This window comes from Mobula birostris, chromosome X, assembly GCF_030028105.1.
Source record: "Mobula birostris isolate sMobBir1 chromosome X, sMobBir1.hap1, whole genome shotgun sequence".
Classification (NCBI taxonomy): Eukaryota; Metazoa; Chordata; class Chondrichthyes; order Myliobatiformes; family Myliobatidae; genus Mobula; species Mobula birostris.
The window spans coordinates 70,478,194-70,498,590 of NC_092402.1; the positions used below are offsets into that span (position 1 = coordinate 70,478,194).

Here is a 20,397-nt window from a genome sequence, read left to right on the forward strand (position 1 = left end):
AGCCAAATCATTGGGTATATTTACGGCAGAGGTTGATAAATTCTTGATTGGTCAGGGCATGAAGGGATATGGGGAGAATGCAAGAGTTTGGGGCTGAGAGGAAAATTGAATCAGCCATGATGAAACAGTGGAGTAGACTTGATAGGCCAAATGGCCTAATTCTACTCCTTTCCCTTATGGTCTTATGGTCTAAAATAACACAATGCAGCAGTATTTAAATCTTTGTGTGCATGAGAATTTTATTGTGCCAGCACCTTGATTTTTAAATTGGGCTGCTGTTAAGCTTGGTGGTTTGGGTGGAGGCTGGATCCACAGTAAATTCTGGAGCTGGCTCAGGGAAATGTAACTGTCTACATGGCAAAGGGTTGGAGTTCAGAATTCTTTTGATTTTTGTCTCTGAATCTGGATTGGGAAACTTGATGCTTACAAATTTGCAGATGAAGGAGTGTGATTTTATGCTTGGAGCCAAGGAGGCAATCAATGGCCTAAAATCAGTATTGCAAACCGATCCAAGTAGATAGTTTGTGTGTTATTGTATAATATAATTTACAGTACACAAGCGTAAAGGAGAACAAAATGATTGTTATTCTTGATCCAATGCATCACCAAAAAAAACACAAGATAAGAACACAATAACAAAGAAACACAAAATAAATATCAATGTACAAGATGACTTGTACATATAGATTGTATGCCCATAAAGTGATGGGCACAGGAGTGTCTGTACATAAGGTGACTTTGGCAGGGAATGATGGTGGTGGTAAGGGGTGGGTTGGGTTAGTGGGTGGAGGTGTTGATCAGCCTTGCTGCTTGGGGGGAGTAACTTTTTTTTTTTTGGGAGTCTGGTGGTCCTCACGTGGATGCTATGTAGCCTACGCCCTGATGAGAGTGAGACAAACAGTTTGCGAGCAGTGTGTGTGGGATCCTTCATGATGTCACTGGCCCTTTTCTAGCACCTTTCTGTGTACATGTCCCTGATGGCAGGTAGGCCAGTGCCAGGTATGTGGGTGGTTTTGACTACCCATTGTAGAGCCTTCCTGTCCACCGCAGTGTTTCTGTACCATACAGTGATGCAGGATGCTCCCTACTGTGCATCTATAGAAGGACATGAGTATAATGTGCATCGCCCTCCTATCTTCAGCCTCCTCAGAAAGTAGAGGCTTTGAGCTTTCCTGATCTTGTAGGATGTGTTCTGGATGTGACCAAAGGTGCAGATGAAGTGATTGAGGAACTTTGGATTGGGTGCACAAGCACTACAAAACCCCATCACACATGAACATTACAAATAATGTAATAAAATTAATTCTACTTCAAGTAAAGCAGTGATCAAACCAGTGAATACCTAGTAAAAATGACTAGTCCTAGCAAAGATGTCTTGAAACCCCACAAGATGTGTTGAGGAATAGTGATTGAATTAATTTGCCTATGTAGTGATCTCCTCCTATAGACCATTTAAATGCTACAGTATGATTTGAGGATCCTCTAATTGGCCTTTTGTTTTCATTGAGTTGTACACATTTGAAATCTAAAGATTGAAGGTTAACATAAAAATGAATTTTAAAAAAAATGAATTGTTGATCCGTGACACCTGAGCTGGTAGAATCTGTCAATGCCTGTATTTCTGTACAGTTCTAACAGTTAGACTAGCATTGGTTCCTTTTGTACATGTTTGGCATGCTCTGTCATTAAAAGTTCCAGGCCCTTTTGAGGAGCTGGAGCTACAGATGCTTTAAATGGTAAAAGCTGTAGGTACAAAGAGATGGGGTTTATGCAAAGACCAATAAAATCTAACCTTGACTCCTACATAAACAGATACTGCACAGACCATGGCACACTGTTGTTTTTTCCATTTTATGAAATGCTACTTCACTTTGAAGTGCTTGCTGCAAATCTTTTTTTACACACCAATCATAACTGGTAGAACTGTCAGAATTTTGCTTTTGGTAGATTACTTGTATAGAATCTACTGTCGTGACTGACTTGGAGTTGACTTATTGTAGCTGTTTTGTCTGTTTGGGGAGTTTGGAGAAGGAATGCAGAGGGAAAATTAAATTGAAACCGGCTGCTCAAGATTTCCAAATTGTTTATAGCTTGTAATCTGCTCCCTAGTATGGTGTAAATGTTTTACCAGCATCAACTCTGAAACCTAAACTTAAACTGAACTGCTTTTAATTTAGTGTTTTGTAACTTGTCTACTGCTGTGAATCTGAAGGAGATATTCGGGCCACTGTCTATGCATGAGCAATCCGAACATTGCGTTGTGTGTGTGTGTGTGTCATCGTTTTAATTGTTCTTTCCTCCTTGAACAGTTAGAACATAAGGCCCTTGAAGGGTGTCACTGTACATGTAGACCAGCCACATGCTTAAGTTAAAAGCATCCAGAGGAGATGAGGGAATTCCAGTGTGCAGGTCCTGGACTGTTGAAGGCATAACCATAAACAATGAAGTAAAAGAATCCAAAGAGGGGCAAAGGTTTGAGAAACGAAAATAGATGCACCATAGATGCATTCTGTCTGGATGCATGAAGGCTTGCATGTGACCACTAGAAATGGCAAAGTTGTGAATGCAGCTTAGCACATTACAGGAACCAGCCTTATGGACTCTACCTATACTTCTGGCTGCCTCAGTAAAGCAGCCAGCATAATCAAAGACCCCACCCACGACAGACATTCTCTTCTCTCCCATCGGGCAGAAGGTGCAAAAGCCAGAAAGTGCATACCACCAGGCTCAAGGACAGCTTCTATCCCGCTGTTATCAAACCTCTTGCACAACAAGATGGATTTTTGGCCCCGCAATCTATCTTGTTATGATCTTGAACTTTATTGTTTGCATGCATTGCACTTCCTTGGTAGCTTTTAGACTTGTTATTCTGTATTGTTATACTATTTTGCGTTGGCCTACATGTAATAATAAACCAACACTAGGATATTTTTATAGGAGAGACCCTTCTTTCTAGCTTGGGGGGTGCTGTTTATAGGATTGTTGTGGTACAGGAGGTAATTTGGCCCCTTGTTACTATGTTGGCCCTGAAAGCTGGACAATCAGCCCTATTCCCCTGCTTTTTCCCCCTGTACCCCTACAAATTATTTTATCGAGTGGCCATCCAATTCCATACTTTTTTTAATGGATGGCCTGATTTAATTTTCACCCTGCTTGAATTCTAGATCATAGCTTCTCTGTATCATAGCTTCTCATATTTTCCTCCCAAGTTTTTCTTTCCATATCCCCCTTTGTCCCCGTTTATCCTCATTATCTGTTAATTGCTTCAGCTTTCATCTATTGTCACAATTTTATCTGCTTCTATCACCTCTTCCACAAACCAGGACATGTGCTCTTCTCATTACTGGTCACTGTTGTAACATCAGCTAGTTTGTGTACAGCATGGCACATAAGAATGACCCTGTTTATTTTTTTTCCCCCCCTCTTTGAATGATCTGTGTATTGGCCAGGATGCACAGTGACTTTCATCATGAGCACTAATCTCCACACCATAGAGGATATCTTTAAAAGGTGATGGCTCAAGAAGGCAGCATCCATCATTAAGGATGTTCACCATCCAAGACATGCCCTCTTCTCACTACTGCCATTAAGGAGTAAGTACAGGAGCCTGAAAACCATATCCAATGATTTAGGAACCCCTCTGCCATCAGGTTTCTGAACGGTCTGTGAACACTATTCTGCCCTCCTTTTTGCATGATTTATTATTTTTTAATTGTCACATAATTTCTCTGTATTGCACTGTACTGCTGCTGTAAAACAACAAATTTCGTGACATCCGTGATACTAAAGCTGATACTGAGTTCCCTGCTGTAGTTGCAAAGCTAAAGAGGGCAAGCTCAAGCTGATATTCTGCATCAAAATTAATGAAAGTAGAAGTGGGTGTTCATGAAGATTTAAGATATTAAATGGGGATGTTGTGGTTGCAAACCTGAGGTGATGACCAGGGAAGAAGATGAAATTATGGCAAGGTCAAAATTGATGGGTGTCTTCTCAACCTTCTCTCTTTCTTCCTCTTCTCTTCTCCCCCCCCCCCCCCCCCAAAAAAGAGTGTACAATGCTATTCCATAGAAACATAGAAAACCTACAGCACAATACAGGCGCTTCAGCCCACAAAGTTGTGCCGAACATGTCCTTACCTTAGAAATTACCTTGGGTTACCCATAGCCCTTATTTTTGTAATCTCCATGTACCTATCCACACCACCATCGCCAGCAGCCCATTCCATGCTCTCACCACTCTCTGCGTGTTTTTTTTTTTAAAACAAAAAAAAAACTTACCCCTGACATCTCCTTTGTACCTATTTCCAAGCACCTTAAAACTGTGCCCTCGTGCTAGATGCTTCAGCCCTGGGAAAAAGCCTCTGACTGTCCACACGATCAATGCTTCTCATCATCTTATACACCTCTCTCAGGTCACCTCTCATCCTCTGTCTCTCCAAGGAGAAAAGGCAGAGTTCACTCAACCTATTCTCATAAGGCACGCTCCCCAATCCAGGCAACATCTTTGTAAATCTCATCTGCACCCTTTCTATGATTTCTACGTCCTTCCTGTAGTGAGGCGACCAGAACTGAGCACAGTACTCCAAGTGGGGTCTGACCAGGGTCCTATATAGCTGCAACATTACCTCTTGGCTCCTAAACTCAATCCCACGATTGATGAAGGCCAATACACTGTATGCCTTCTTAACCACAGAGTCAACCTGCGCAGCAGCTTTGAGTGTCCTATGGGCACAGACCCCAAGATCCCTCTGATCCTCCACAGTGCCAAGAGTCTTGCCATTAATACTATATTCTGCCATCATATTTATGGGGAAAAATTTGTTTGCTAAATTGTGTTTCCAATCATGATACCCTTGCCAGGCCTCCAGTTTGGCAGTAAGACTACAGAGTAATTGTGCATGCCTTTGCATTTTTTTTAGGTTTCTGAATAAGACTACATGTTGCCCTTTGCAGAAGTTTATTAAGTTTTTCTTCATTCTCTCTCCCCCCGTCCAAGTCTTGTACATCTACAGATCCCAGTACCTCCAGCAAAACTTGCTCTGTACTTAATTTTGGTAATAAGGGACCTTTAGAATTGGCAACTGAAAAATGGCCTTTTTAAGGTTTTTTTAACATTGCTTTACTAAGAAAGCAATGTACTGGTGGAATCCATAACCTGGATGGATTTCTTCCCATTTGACCCTTAATTTCATTATCATTATGTGCCATGTCCATGTCCATGACCATGATTGTTCCTGGCAAATTTTTCTACAGAAGTGCCTTCTAGGCAGTGTCTTTACAAGATGGGTGACCCCAGCCATTATCAATAGTCTTCAGAGATTCTACCTGGTGTCAGTGGTCGCATAACTAGGACTTGAGATATGTACCAGCTGCTCATACGACCATCCACCACCTGCTCCCATGGCTTCATGTGACCCTGATCCAGGGAGGGAGCTAAGCAGGTGCTGCACTTTGCCCAAGGGTGACCTACAGGTTAGCAGAGGGAAGGAGCGTTTTGCACCTCCTTTGGTAGAGACGCATTTCCAACCCGCCATCCAGACCTTTAATTTATGCTGAATAACCTGTTTGAGTAGCTCTGAGCTGATCTGGTGACTTTTGCTAGAAACATTCGCTTAATCTGTGCGATCCAGTAGCATTGTTTTTGATACTGAATTGGTGGGGGGGGGGGAGGGTGGTGTTATGATGGAGAATGTACCTTGGGACATGAGTTGCTGTCAGGTTTGAGGTGTGGGTAATTGGAAGAGTGGTAAGAAGAGGGAGGAGTAAGGGAAAGGATTGGTCCCTGTATGAAACTTGATAAGGCAGAATCCAATAATGAATTTATCTTAAAACAGTATATAAATCTGTGGCACCTTTGCTGAAGGGGTTAATCTGCCTGGCCAAATGCAGTATTAGAAGGGACATACAGCTATTAAATGTTTTCCTGCTTGTAACAGTAAGTAGTATTCATGAGCTTTTGAAATGAGTATTATTGCATTCTTTACATAACATTGCATATGCATAAGCTGTTGCCTTACTATTGAAAGGCATTGTCAATCTATTAGGGTTTTTTCCACTTTAGCATCCATCCAAGTTGCCTTCCCCTCCACTCTTCAGATGGAAGACAATACTTCATAATTAATTAACTGAGAAATTCATGAGTGTTAGAGCTTTGGCATTTGGTAAGTACTTGATCTCCAGAGGAAACTGATCTGTTGTTCTTTCTGGAGTGGATGGCAGCTGTTCACTATATATTACTCATGGTCTGCTGTTTTGTTTCTTTCCCATGAAGTCCAACATGAACTAGATTTTAATTCATTTGTGGGATTCAGCTGGAGGACCCTGCTTCACAAAATGTTCTAGAAAGGCCGTGTGTGTTATTGTGAGCCTTGTGAATCTAGCAGGTCTTGATTTTGAGTCATAGCATCATACTGTACAGAAAATGACCCTTCAGCACACCATGTCCATGCTGATCATGGTACTTGTCTCTGCCATTTCTAATTACCTACATTTGTTCCTTGCCCTTTCTGTGCCTCGATGATTCAGTGCTTGTCTAGATGCTGCTTAAATGTTCTTAAGTCTCTGCCTCCACTGTCTCCTTCAGGCAGTACATTTCAATCCCTCAGTTTCTGTGGGGTGGAGGAGGGGGAAAATTTCTCCTCGGATCCCCTTAATCTTAACATTTGTACCTATGGCCTCTTAATTTGGACACCTCAACACTATTTGGGGACGGGGGGCTGTAGTGTAAAGATTTCTTACTACCTTCCCTGTCTATGTCTCTTATTTCATACATCTCTCTCAGCTCACCCCTCTGCTGCTTCTGTTCCAGTGAAAACAAGCCCAGTGTATCCAAGCTCTTGTCACTAAAATGCTCCAACCAGGCAACATCCTATTGAATCTCCTCTGCACCCTCTTCAATGCAATAATGTCCTTCAGAAAGTATGGTGTACAGAGCTGTGCAGTTTTTCCAGGTGTGCCCTAACAAATGTTTTAAAGTTGTAATATGATATTCCTGGACTCCACACTGCAGCTTAAGACAATCCTCCTTTCTGTACAACACTACACATGGTATCACCTGCAAATGCCAGATCCAGGTTCGGCTGAATATAATTCGGATAGGTGGCCAATTAATCACTGATCATTCTGAAAAATAAGTTTGAATCCCTGATCCTTGGGATGCTGACATCATAGGAACATTTGGGGAAGAAATAGGGGGTTCTATTCAGCTGTGATGCCTACCCATTTGATCAGTTGAAAGTGCTCTGTCATTTTTTTTTAATATGGAAAAATTATCACTGGTGCAAGATGCTGACCTTGAATGTGCAGCTGTTCCCCAAAACAAGTAGGAAAGATGTGTGAGCCATTCCCCTTTGTGCAGTGTCAAAGTTATACTGCAGAAACAGAACGCTGGGGCCTTCCACATCCATGGCAACCATTATGTGCCATCTATACCAGTCACGTTTTCTGGCACTGCTTTGGATATGTTAAAATTGGTACTCAACAGAGTAGAAAAGGCAAGAGCTACACTTGGTTACACCCAACCTCTCAACAATTAGCTGTTGAACATTACAAGGCAATCCATTGATTTGATTTAATTGAGTAAAAAATTTAACCTTTACAGATAAGAAATGCCACTGTGGTAAAACATCACAACAAATTCCAGCTGCATCCTGCATCATTTTTAACCTTTCACTTTCTTTCCATCTGAATTCTACCACGAATGGTCTGCCTAGCCTTCGATATGTGCCTTTACCTACCCACTCTCTCAATGTGATTACCCTCTTACTACCTGATTGAAGCCTGTTTATCTATGTAAACAAAGTTCTTCTGAGTCCATTTGAGCTTCCATGTTCTACTCTTTTTTGTATTTTTACCCTAATTTTTGGGATAGATCAGTACTGATGTTGTTTCACTGTAATTGTTTCCAAAGGCGTGCTTGAGGCTGCAGGTTTAATGAGATGTACTTGTTTGTACATGACCATGTCTATTCTTACCAGTGCACTCATTTCCAATTTTTTTAAATGCCTTTCATGCAAGTCATTAATTAATTAATTAATTTTGTTTCTTAGTGTCCTGATGAGAAAAGGCTCGAAGGTCTGTCCAAGCAGCTCGACTGGGATGTCCGCAAAATTCAGCGCTGGTTTCGACATCGAAGAAACCAAGATAAACCCAGCACGCTCACAAAATTCTGTGAGAGCATGTACGGCTTTTATTCTACTGTTATGTCTGAGTTTAGTTAGCTCTATTGTATAGATTTTTTTTGTATCAGCATCTTTTTTTTAAAAAAAAAGACAAATGAAGCATAAGGTGAATCTCTTGTCCTATTTGCTTGCTCTACTCACCACTCCACCTTCTTTTTAAAAAAAAAAGCAAAAAAGATGATTTATAATTTTGTATAGATTTGACGTTTTCAGTAATGATTTTTAACAACTTGGATTGCTGCAATTTCTTTCCCCATCCTGCCTTCTGAAAAAAATTTTGATCAGTGTGAAACATGATGATAGGATCCTCCTTGGATAATTTTAGGATTGCTATAATGGTTGGTATAGTCTTTTATATCATACTCCCCCAGTAACTCCATACGCGAGTGAGGTTCTTGCTAACAGGAACGGAGTTTGCCCATCTGTGTCCACTGGTTTATGGTGACTGAATGAGTGAACACCAATTATTCTTCCATGGAATTCCATGTTTCCGGCTGAAATTTATGGATCATATTCCAGGTTCCAACCCAAGCACAGCAAGGGCCACACTGACCAGGGACAAACATAAGGCAGCTCCTGGTCACTGTAGTGCTTGGCAGTGGGCTTGTCTAGTGTTTCATCGTTGTAAGCACTCTGCCAAACCTTTTTACGCTGTTCAAACTGCTGCTTAGGACATTAAAAGACAAAAAATGGCAGCGGCATTGGCATCTGGGTTAGAATGGCGGCGCAACAAAAATGAGCCTAGGGCAACAGCGGCAGAGCACAAGTAGCGAGGAGCATGTTGCAATGGCAGCGGCAGCAGCAAAGTAATCTCAGCGTGCACCATTGGCATTTTGGTTGCAAATAAGGAATTCCTGAGCTCCTGCAAGGCGTAACCCATTGGCATCAGCTTCTACGTTTTTTTATTTGTCGTGTTAAAATGACGTCATTGCCCAAACTTCACAGCAAGGGTGACTCTGAACTACTTTTTATGGAGCATTTTCATTCTTGTTGACCCTTTCTCCCCCAGTGGCTTAAACTCTTGTTGCTCTGATAGTAAAACCACGTAGGACAAGATTCTTCAGCCAGCTCTTTGAAAGAAGTAAGTTTTCATATTTAAAAAAAAATAATCAAAGGGCCGGCACATGGATCTCCTCCAGCATTGTATCAATGAGTTGCATTTCCTCTGCTTTTTCCTTCTCTCTCCTCTTCCCACCCCTTGTGGTATTTGTTCAATTCCCTTATTGAATCTGTTTCCACTGCATTCCTCGGACATTTGTGTTCCAAATTATAAATGTGTAGAAATTAAAGTTGCCCTCCTGTCCTTTTTATCTTTTAATCAACGTCCTGCAGTTATGAACCCTACTGGTGCTGGAACTAATTCCTTCTTGTTTGCTCTCATCAGAATTTGTGCTTTAGAGTCCTTCTATTAAATTTCCCCATAATTTGCTCTATGGAGAATGATGACAGTTCCTTCAGTCTCTCCATGTAACTTGTCTTCCATCCCTGCCTGGTACCACTCCAGCTAAGCTAAGAATTTTGTCAGCCTTTTAATCTTTTTAATCAGTTTTAACACCTTCCAAGATTTATATGCATATATTTTTGTGTGCATATGTTTGAGTGAAGCCACACTGTCCACACCCCCACTCTCATACCTTTTTAGACACGTGTTGTCTGTCTTTATTCTTAATAAATTGCTTAACATTTATGCTTTGCATCTCTTCCATGTGACTTGGCCATTTCACTAATCCATACCTTCCTAGAGAATACCTAATGTCAAGGTTGAGTTTGTAGTCATATGCACAAGTATAGGTGTAATGGAAAAACTTGCAGCAGCAGCATCACCAGCGCATAACAGCAGCATTCACAAGAAAAGCAAAAATTAAACAAAATTAAATTTTTTACAAGAAAATATAATTGGAGCAAAATGAAGTCCATTGTAGTGCAAAGTGGTTGTTGTGTTGCTGAACTTGTAGTGATTGGGGTTGTGCCAGTCAGTTCAAGAAGTAATTGGTTGAAAGGAAGTAGCTTTTCTTAAACCTGGTGCTGTGGGACTTGATAGTATAGCCTGTGTAGTCTTTATGACATGTGTCTCCTTGATCAGTATAATAAATCCAGTAACCGTTTGGTGAAAAGGCTCCACCTGAATTATAAACTGCTGTTGCCCCTTGTGGAAAAATGAGGGTGGTGAGACAGGTGTCATGTGTGCACCTGTGCCCTCCTATTGCTTGGGCACAGGAACAGCAACATAGCCTTGTGGGCAGGAAAGGGAAACCTATGAGCGTCACAGAGCTTCCCCTGCGTTTCATGGCTGGTTGCAAAACTACAAAATGAGGAAGGAGGATAGTAGAACCTTTTTGGAAAGTCTTGGGCAGCCATGAATCTTGTAGAGCCACAAACCAAATATGTTGATCAGTGTGATCAGTCTGCATGCAATCCTGGAACTTGGCTTCTAGTAATTCTTGAATTTTGGCTAGAAACCTGTCTATCCTAGAGTGTAATTGATTAAATAGGCTGTTAGAGAGTATGTGTGTGGTCATTCTGATGTATCACAGGTAAGGGTCTCCATCTCCTGAGTTGTATGGAAGGAAAAGGTTCCAGAAATAGCTTAAGTCTGTGCTGTCTAACTTCATCTGAATAAGAGGGGTGGGGAGGGGGGGGATTTGTCCATGAATGCCTGCTGCTTTCTGGGTCGAGGAGAGAAGGGTCATTGGGTGTTGCTGTTCCTGATTTTCAGTTTGGCAACCCCAACTGGAGTGTACAAGCAGGTATGTGATCAGACTTGGATAGAAGGTCCACAGTCAGTAGCTTGCTGCCTAGGCTCACGCGTAAGTAATGGCCCAGCCTCACTATATACGGAGGTGGATGTGCCAACTAGTAACCAGAATCTCAGCTGTAATCTTGGATTTCTATGGAAGAAAAGTGGAATTAAACTTGCTCAGTCACCTTAAACTAATGCCCCTGATTGTAAGAGGGTGGAATTCAATTCCCTTCTCCACTCACTACTTCCAAGATAACTGAATTTGATTTCTTCAGTCATGAGTGTCAGTGGCCTTGGTATAGCTACTTGGGCAATGTACCAATGCTGTTGGGACTGTCAGTGATGAAGGCAGCTTTCTGAGGTAGAGAAAATACTTGGTGATTTGGGGGGGGGGGGGGGGGTGGAGAATAAGCAAGTTTGTGGCCCAATGTTTTCTGTGGTCTTCCAAGACTTTCCAAAAAGACTGTATACTTCATACCACTTGCATTCCTTATTTAATAGTGTATCAGGAGCTTTTGACTTTCTTCACTGGTACTGTCCCTTTGATCTCATTGGCAGAGTTCTCTACTTTGATTGAAACAGAAGGGTGGGAAGACAGGACTTGTGGTAGGAGCTGACTCTTTCAGCACCCAGCTTTCACGTGTAAATTCTGCCCTTGTTAAGTCCCTGTTTTAATGTGGCTTTCAAATTGTGAAAAATGTTTGTTTTGGAATTCATAAACATGCTTCAAGATTCCCTGAAAACCTAATGCTGGTTAGCCGCCCAGCTTTCCAGCATGGCAGATGCAATTCTGTGTGTGTGTTGATAGTATTGTTTCCTGGTGCTGTGCGTTCTCTCCTCCCTCTGCAGCTCTCTCATTTTTCTCTTATCTTTCCATCCAGTGAAAATTTACAAGCTCAGATCTCTGCTAATGTGCCAAATACTTTATGCATCTGACTGCTTCCCTACCCCACCCCCTCCTTTTTTTCAAAACCTGATTATTGCTTAGTTGAAATATTCCACAAATTTTGTCTGTCTTTTTTTTTAAAGTTCTCTCCATGAGTCTCCAGTTTTTAATTTAGTCTTGTTGAATTTGTGAATAGTTTCTGCAGTACCAAAATCGCTTGCTTTGTTGACCACCTTATAACACTGGCGCGAGCCTTTCCACTTTACCTGAATTGGAAAACAATTCGGTAAACAAAAGTGCATTATAGGTCAGTTAGTGTTTGAGTGATGGGAAGAAGACCAGTTAACTTTCAGTTGTGCCTCACTCTTTGACACTAGGTCTATGCTTGAATTGTGACTTTCCTCTGGTTTTTGTTTTCTGTAGAGATATTCATGGGTTAATTTTTTTATTAGCTATTTCCAGGCACAGTTTGCACAGGGAGTGACTGTCTTTTAAAAGTGACTTCAACAACAAAGACTTCACTTCCATGATAATGATCAGTCAGTAGCCTAGGTTTTTAAGAAGCTCTTACTACAGCTTTCCCTTTACAATTTTTACTTTGGATTATTACCATCTACACTGTCAGTGCTTGGAATCCACAACCACCACTATACTGTCCCTGCCACCTCTCCCCTCAACCACCACAGCAATTAGTGACTTACAATCCTTCAATCTTAGTTTCATTCCTGTTCTGGTTTTCACCCTGGCCTTTCTCAAAGGTGTGGATTTGACAGATGTGGTGGGAGTTTTGTATTGTGTTCATATTTCATTACATTAGGCTGTAGGCTGCATGTGAGTTTTTTTTTTAAGGTTGCCCACATACTAATCTTCCAGCCTTAAATCTTAAGTGTCACAATGCAGGAATCACCTTCCTCATAAGAACAGGAGTGGTTAGAGTGTCAGGTTTGGGCAATAGATTATTGAGGATGACTTGCTGGTGAGGTGTTGTTAACCAGGCTTTGAATGACTAAAACAAATGAACTATCTTTGTATAACTTTAAATGGTCAACAGAGGATTGGCTTTTTAAGGCAAGTTTAAATTCATATTTTTCCACTAGAAATTTTACTAAGTTCACTTGGTCTTTAGGTTGTATCGTGCCATTTGTGTAATTGATGTTGCAGTGAGCATTGGAGGTTGCAGGTTCATGGAAAAACACAATTTTGTCCGAGGAAAAAAATTGTGACATTTAGTGCTGCTGGTGGCTTCTTTGTGACTGACTTGGCTGGTGTCATTATCAGCTTGTGTGACTTGAGGTAAAAGATGGCTATAATCACTGACCTCTTATCAAAGTTCTGGAGGTTTATGTTGAAATGTCTGCATCCAGACTCTTGCATTGTGGAAGAATAAACACTTATTTTTTGTTTGTTTCTATTTCTTTGGTGTTTTGAAAAGCAGCTGGTGAAATCCTGAAGACTTGGGAGCAATAACCCTCTGCCTATGAGTCACTGAATGCAGCTATACCACTCTGAGAGACAATTAGACATGGGCAGGTCCATTGTCTTTAACCCATTGAGTCTGCTCTGCCATTCCATCACTGTTGACATATTTTCCATAACCTTGGACACCCTTGCTAATAAAGAACCCTCCAGTCCCACTGAAAGGTCTCTGCCCAAAACTTCGACTGCACTCTTTTTTTCCATAGATGCTGCCTGGCCTGTTGAGTTCTTCCAGCATTTTGTGTGTGTTTGTTGCTGTGGATTTCCAGAATCTGCAGAATTTCTTTTGTTTGTAATCAAGAACCTATCAACCTCCGCTTCAAATATACCCAATGACTTTGCCTCGCAGTCATATGTGTCAATGAATTCCACGGATTCACCACCCTCTGGCTAAAGAAATTCCTCCTCATCTCTAGTCTGAAATTCCTCCTCATCTCCTATTTTGAGCTGTGCCCTCTGGTCCTAGACTGTCACTATTGGAAACATCCTCTCCATGTCCACTCTATCTAGGTCCTTCAATATTCAGTAGGTTTTAATGATATCTACCTCACCCCCCCCACCCCCATTCTTCTAAACTCCACTGAGTACAGGCCCAGAACCGTCAGGCACTCATTCCTGGGATTGTTCTTGTGAACCTTCTCTAGACTGTGCAATACCAGTACATCCATCCTTGGATTAGGAGCCCACACTGCTCATAATACTCCACATGTGGTCTGACCAGTATCTTTATAAAGCTTCAGCACTGCATCCTTGCTCTCGTATTCTACTGCTCTGGAAATAAATGCTAACATTGCATTTGCCTTTCTTACTACCAACTCCACCTGCAAGTTAATGTTTAAAGAATCCTGCGTGAGGACCCCTTGCACCTCCGGTTTCTGAATTTGCTCCCTGTTTAGAAAGAAGTCTACACTGTTATCCTACCGAAGTGCACGCTTCAATAGGTATATTTTAATGTCAGAAATGTATACAATATGCATCCCGAAATTCTTTTTCTTTGCAAACATCCATGAAAACAGAAGGGTCTCAGCCCAAAATGTCGACTACTTTTTTTCCATAGATGCTGCCTGGCCTGCTGTGTTCTTCCAGCATTTTGTGTGTTGCTTGGATTTCCAGCATCTGCGGATTTTTCTCTTGTTTGTGATTGGATAACCTCTCCAGTGTCATTTGCCAGTGGTCTGATATCTACTCTTGCCTCTTACTCTTTTTATATAAAAACTTCCAGCATCCTCTTTTTGTATTATTGACTAGCTTACCTTCATATTTCACCTTTATGCTTTTTTTTGCCTTCTGTTGATTTTTCAAAAGCTTTCTGATCCTCTAACTTCCCACTAATTTTTGCTATGTTATATGCCCTCTTTTGCTTTTATGCTGTCTTTGACCTTTCCCTTATCAGCCATGGTTGCCTTATCCTCCCTTTAGAATACTAATGTGAAGAACCTGGAAACTGGCTCACCTGAACGAAGCAAAGAATTGCTTCAGGGTGCTCCTGGGTTGGTTTTATCCCAATATTTGTAGAGCTAAGAATAGATTGCTCAGCCTGTGGTAGGGCAGGGAAGAAAAGGCATTTTATATTTTTTTTTCATGGTTTTAAAATCTCTCCAGATTTTTCATTGGAATCCAGGTTGGTGGACTGAGCTCCCTTCCATCAAATTTCCTGTGCACTGACTCCCTCCTTTTCCCACCCTGTCCCATTATCTGATTTCAAGTGTTTTGTATTTGCAGGTGGAGACTTGCATTTTATTTCTATATATTCTTCTATGGAGTGAGATTTCTATGGAAGGTAAGTGTTTGTTTGTGTGTGTTGGTATATCTGATGCAACCCTCTCCCAAAGAGTAGCATAATTACGAATTTTTAGGTGGGATGGATAAAGGTCTTTCTAGGAACCTGAAGTATAATGATGAAATGTGCAAAAAGATGGCCTGTAATAAGTGCCATTAATGGTGCTCTTTTACTTCAGTGTAAATCTACTTTAGGTCAAGATTCGCTTCACTTTGTATTGACCTGTATTTGCAGTGCAGAAACAAGGATTGGGGGGGGGGGGGAGAGGGTGGTTGAGGTTTACTATGTATTAAAGTTAGTTTTTTTTTAAAGTGCATTTGTCTACAGTATCATCTTTCACTGCCTCTGGATGCCCAGAAGTGCTTTACAAGTGCAGTGTTGGAAATTGCAGCAACTAATTTAAGCACAGAGTGCTTCTACGAACAGTGCAGCAAATGTTTGGCTGTTGTTGTAACAAGTGATGTCTGTTGGCCAATTTATCAGAAGAACTTCCTCATTCATTAACTCATGCCAAAAGATATTGTACTTCTACTTTGAAAGGCACACAAAGCCTCAGTTTTACATTGGGAGCACCTGTCTAGATTTTTGTGCTCTACCTTCTGGAGTGGGTCTTAATCCATGACCTTGCGATCTGAGTGGAGGGCTCTACCATGGAATTGGGACTCTTATTTGGCAAGGCAAGTGTTCTCGGTGGCTGTGTATAATGAATAAGGTGTGCAGAGAAACACTGAGAGCCACGGTGTTGCAGTTACAAGGACCTGTATTTGTTTACCTCTTTGTGGTGACTCATGGTTTGCCTTACTCCTCCCAAAGTAATTGCTTTATGCCTCCAGTGAGGTGTGTCTTTGCAGCAGAGTATTTGTTAGCAGTGATTCTAATGGATAGCTGCATGACTTTGCACCTGAATGCCCCCAGATGAGGATGGTGCAATGATCAGTGGTCTGTGGCTAAATACACTGTGACTCCCTTCCCAAGAGTCTTAAGTGATTTGCTTTTACAGAAGATAATGACCCCAATTGTGCCATATTTTCCTCTCAGCTCTTTTTTTTTAATACTTATTTCTTTTTTTGACTGTGCTGTAAATTCTAGGTTAGACTGACTTGGAACTATTCTTTCAATGTTCAAGTACATTAAGAATCTATCCAAGAACTACCCTCCACTCCAGTGTGCCTTGAACCAAAAGGCAAGTGTTTGAGAATTGAAGGCATGCAACAATATGCTGTATGCAATGCCCCACTCTGGTAGAGGTGCTTTATTCCCCTCCAGCTCTCACTCCAAGGTACAAAGTCTGGCTTTCAGTTTCTCTTGAGCAATTGAAGTTCTGTGAATGTAGTAAATTACAGCAAATGTTGCTCACATGGGCAGCTGTTTCAAACTGGCTTCCTGCTGAGTCACATATATACTCCTCTGCCAATTGACTTGGTATTGTAACGTTGAATGAAAAACTCCCCCAAAGCGTTAACTGGAATTCTTTCTGAATATAAATCTACATCCATCCAGTGCTACTGAACTGCTCTTTTGCATAAATTAAAGGGCACCTCACGATGTATGAAATGGCTAGTGCTGTTATGCTGAAAGCGTGTGGGGATTTTGGCCAGTGAAAGTAAGTGAGGCTAACAGCCGTGCTGTTTGTGAGAGAGGCAGCATTTTCAGCCAAGGGCAGGTAGCAATATAGTTATTGTCCAAAATGTGCTGCTCTACTGTCAGCTGTGCACAAGTTTTGTCTCGTGCCTGATTTGGTATTAAATTACATCCAGTGGTGTGAAAATCCTGCACTTGAACCATGGGTACAGAGCAAGCTCACCACAGGAAAGCACAGTCAAATCAGATCAGGTTTTAAAAGGGCTTACAATTGTTGATATGTAAGGATGACTTACAGTGGACTGAAAAGCTTGAACATGTAGATATTAAGAAAGGGGATGTGCTGGAGCTTCTGGAAAGTATCAGGTTGGATAAGTCACCGGGACCAGAGGAGATGTACCCCAGGCTACTGTGGGAGGCCAGGGAGGAGATTGCTGAACCTCTGGTGATGATCTTTGCATTATCAATGGGGACAGGAGAGGTTCCGGAGGATTGGAGGGTTGCAGATGTTGTTCCCTTATTCAAGAAAGGGAGTAGAGATAGCCCAGGAAATCTTACTTCAGTGGTTGGTAAGTTGGAGAGATCCTGAGAGGCAGGATTTATGAGCATTTGGAGAGGCATAATATGATTAGGAATAGTCAGCGTGGCTTTGTCAAAGGCAGGTCGTGCCTTACGAGCCTGATTGAATTTTTTGAGGATATGACTAAACACATTGATGAAGGTAGAGCCATAGATGTAGTGTATATGGATTTCAGCAAGGCATTTGACAAAGTACCCCATGTAAGGCTTATTGAGAAAGTAAGGAGGCATGGGATCCGAGGGGACATTGCTTTATGGAGCCAGAACTGGCTTGCCCACAGAAGGTAGAGTGGTTGTAGACGGTTCATATTCTGCATGGAGGTCGGTGACCAGTGGTGTGCCTCGGATCTGTTCTGGGACTCCTACTCTTCATGATATTTATAAATGACCTGGATGAGGAAGTGGAGGGATGGGTTAGTAAATTTGCTGATGACACAAAGGTTGGAGGTGTTGTGCATAGTGTGGAGGGCTGTCAGAGGTTACAGCGGGACATTGATAGGATGCAAACCTGGGCTGAGAAGTGGTAGATGGAGTTTAACCCAGATAAGTGTGAGGTGGTTCATTTTGGTAGGTCAAATATGATGGCAGAATATAGTATTAATGGTAAGACTCTTGGCAGTGTGGAGGATCAGAGGGATCTTGGGGTTCGAGTGCATATGACACTCAAAGCTGCTGCACAAGTTGACTCTGGTTAAGAAAGCATATGGTGCATTTGGCCTTCATCAATCGTGGGATTGAGTTTAGGAGCAGAGAGATAATGTTGCAGCTACATAGGACCTTGATCAGACCCCACTTGGAGTACTGTGCTCAGTTCTGGTCGCCTCACTACAGGAAGGATGTGGAAACCATAGAGAGGGTGCAGAGGGGATTTACAAGGATATTGCCTGGATTGGGAGCATGCCTTATGAGAATAGGTTGAGTGAACTTGGCCTTTTCTCCTCTGCACGATGGAGGATGAAAGGTGACCTGATAGAGGTGTATAAGATGATGAGAGCATTGATCGTGTGGATAGTCGGAGGCTTTTTCCCAGGGCTGAAATAGCTAGTACGAGAGGGCACGGTTTTAAGGTGCTTGGGAGTAGATACAGAGGAGATGGTGGGTAAGTTTTTAACGCAGAGAGTGGTGAGTGCGTGGAAAGGGCTGCTGGCGAAGGTGATGGAGGTGGAAACGATAGGGTCTTTTAAGAGACTCCTGGATAGGTACATGGAGCTTAGAAAAGTAGAGGGCTATGGGTAAGCCTAGGTAGTTCTAAGGTAAGGACTTGTTCAACACAGCTTTGTGGGCTGAAGGGCCTGTATTGTACTGTAGGTTTTCTATGTTGCTAAAATTATCTACTAGTGTCTCAAAGTTCTAAGGTTTTAATTCTTGGAAATTTTAGAAGCTGTTAGAACACTTTGTTTTTCTATCAGCACTTCTCTCGGCCACCACCAAATTCAATATCTCAAAAGATTCAAAGTACATTTATTATCAAAGAATGTATAAATTATACAACCTTGAGATTTGTTTGCTTACAGGCAGCCACAAAGCAAGAAACCTGAAATAACCCATTTTTAAAAAAAAATAAAGACATACTGTACTCCCAATGTGCCGAGAAAGAGAAAAAAATTCAAATTGTGCAAATAATAGAAGCAAGCAACAGCATTCTGAACGAAATTAAGTCTTTGGATCAGGATCCCCGGAGTAGGCCTAAAGCCTCGGTCCAGTTCATCATATTAGCGGGTTAAATCACTGTGAAGTTTGCAGATACAAAGCACAGCAGCCAAGTCCTAATGAAGTATCTCAACTCAATGTTGACTATCACTTTGCTTCTACTGATGTTGCCTGACCCACTGAGGTCCCCCAGCAGTTTGTTTCTTCACTCCAATTTTATTTAGTTTAGTTCTCTTGATATGTGGTGCTATGGAATTCATCCATTCAAACTTGTGCTCTTCATTTCATTTTGTACTCTTCAATCTGATTTGGTGAATAAAATTGTGTAGCAGCTAGTTTTGTTTGCACATAGGTCATGTTTCTGTTTACTTCTGGCAACTCACTGTGCACGGTACAAGGGAGATCGCAAGTTGTGGCAATTTTTAAGCCATTGTGTTTTTGGGATTTTATCATTAATTTCTATATGCTTTTGGTCTTTTTTAAAATTCTGACCAATCGGTCATTGGCTGTCCATAAAGGACACACTGTTCAAATAATAAAATCTAAAATAGTTTTAAAACCAATGGAAATATTGCAAGATTGAACATTTTGAATAGCTAACTGGCTGATGTTTAATTAGTTGCAGAGTTATGGTTTGTACTTCAATGCTCAAAATACTGTTACAAAATTAATTGCCTCTTCTTTCTCTCTCTCTCTCTCTCTCTTCTCCCCCCCCCCCCCCCAATTGATCTTTTATGAATGGCTTGAACATTTATTTGCAGGATCTGAGCAAGCCTGGCATTTGTTGCGTATCCTTGTCCTTCAGAAGGTTGTGTTGAACCAGATTTATTGAACTGCTGTCTTTCTGAATGTACTCCCAAAGTACAGTTGGGGAGGGAGTTCCAGGGTTTAGAGCCAGCAACAGTAGAGGAAGGGGTGGAGGATATACTTCTGCATCAGCATAGTAGTGGCAACAATTTTTGTGCCCAGAATTGGAGAACTTGCAGTATCATTCACAAATAGAGGGGAAAGGAGGAAGTAGAGTGTGACTATTGTCCAAGACAACACAGCTCTTTGCTTCCCATTGAAAAATGCAATGCAGGTGCTCATTTAGTTTAAGCAGGATTGACCAATCTTCTGCTTTGATCTGTTGCTTTACTGGTTGAACTCTGGTACACAAAAGGCTCTAGGGCATTACTGGTTTCGCTTTTGGAAGCTTTTAAGAACTAATCATTGTCAGATACTCCTGTTTGTTATGAAGAGACTGCTATACTATTTTAAATTTCTAACTACCACGCCACTGCTGTGGGCCAGACTCCAGCAGCTGTAGCTGCCAGGTGTCTTCTGCTTTTGAATTTAAAAACAAGATTTGTAGAAGTACCTACCTCTGCAATAGTTTTTGACCAACTTTTTTTCTTCTGGATTTGCCAATATTGCAGCCAGACAGCACAATTTATTTTGCAATGTTATTGTCCATGTTCTATCTCCAGTGTAAATATTTTTGTAAAACTGCTGTTGCAAGCCAACTCAAGTTTCCCACTTCGAGT

At 41.5% G+C, this 20,397-nt stretch overlaps 1 protein-coding gene across 1 annotated transcript in view; it reads left to right on the top strand.

Moving 5' to 3' along the window:
* Window positions 1-20,397, top strand: part of LOC140191908 (ceramide synthase 6-like) — a 130,903-nt gene that overhangs the window by 47,571 nt on the left and 62,935 nt on the right. The window contains exons 3-4 of the mRNA XM_072249767.1: window positions 8,048-8,178; window positions 15,004-15,061. Of these exons, the coding sequence (XP_072105868.1) occupies window positions 8,048-8,178; window positions 15,004-15,061 (189 nt within the window). The remainder of the gene's footprint in view (window positions 1-8,047; window positions 8,179-15,003; window positions 15,062-20,397) is intronic.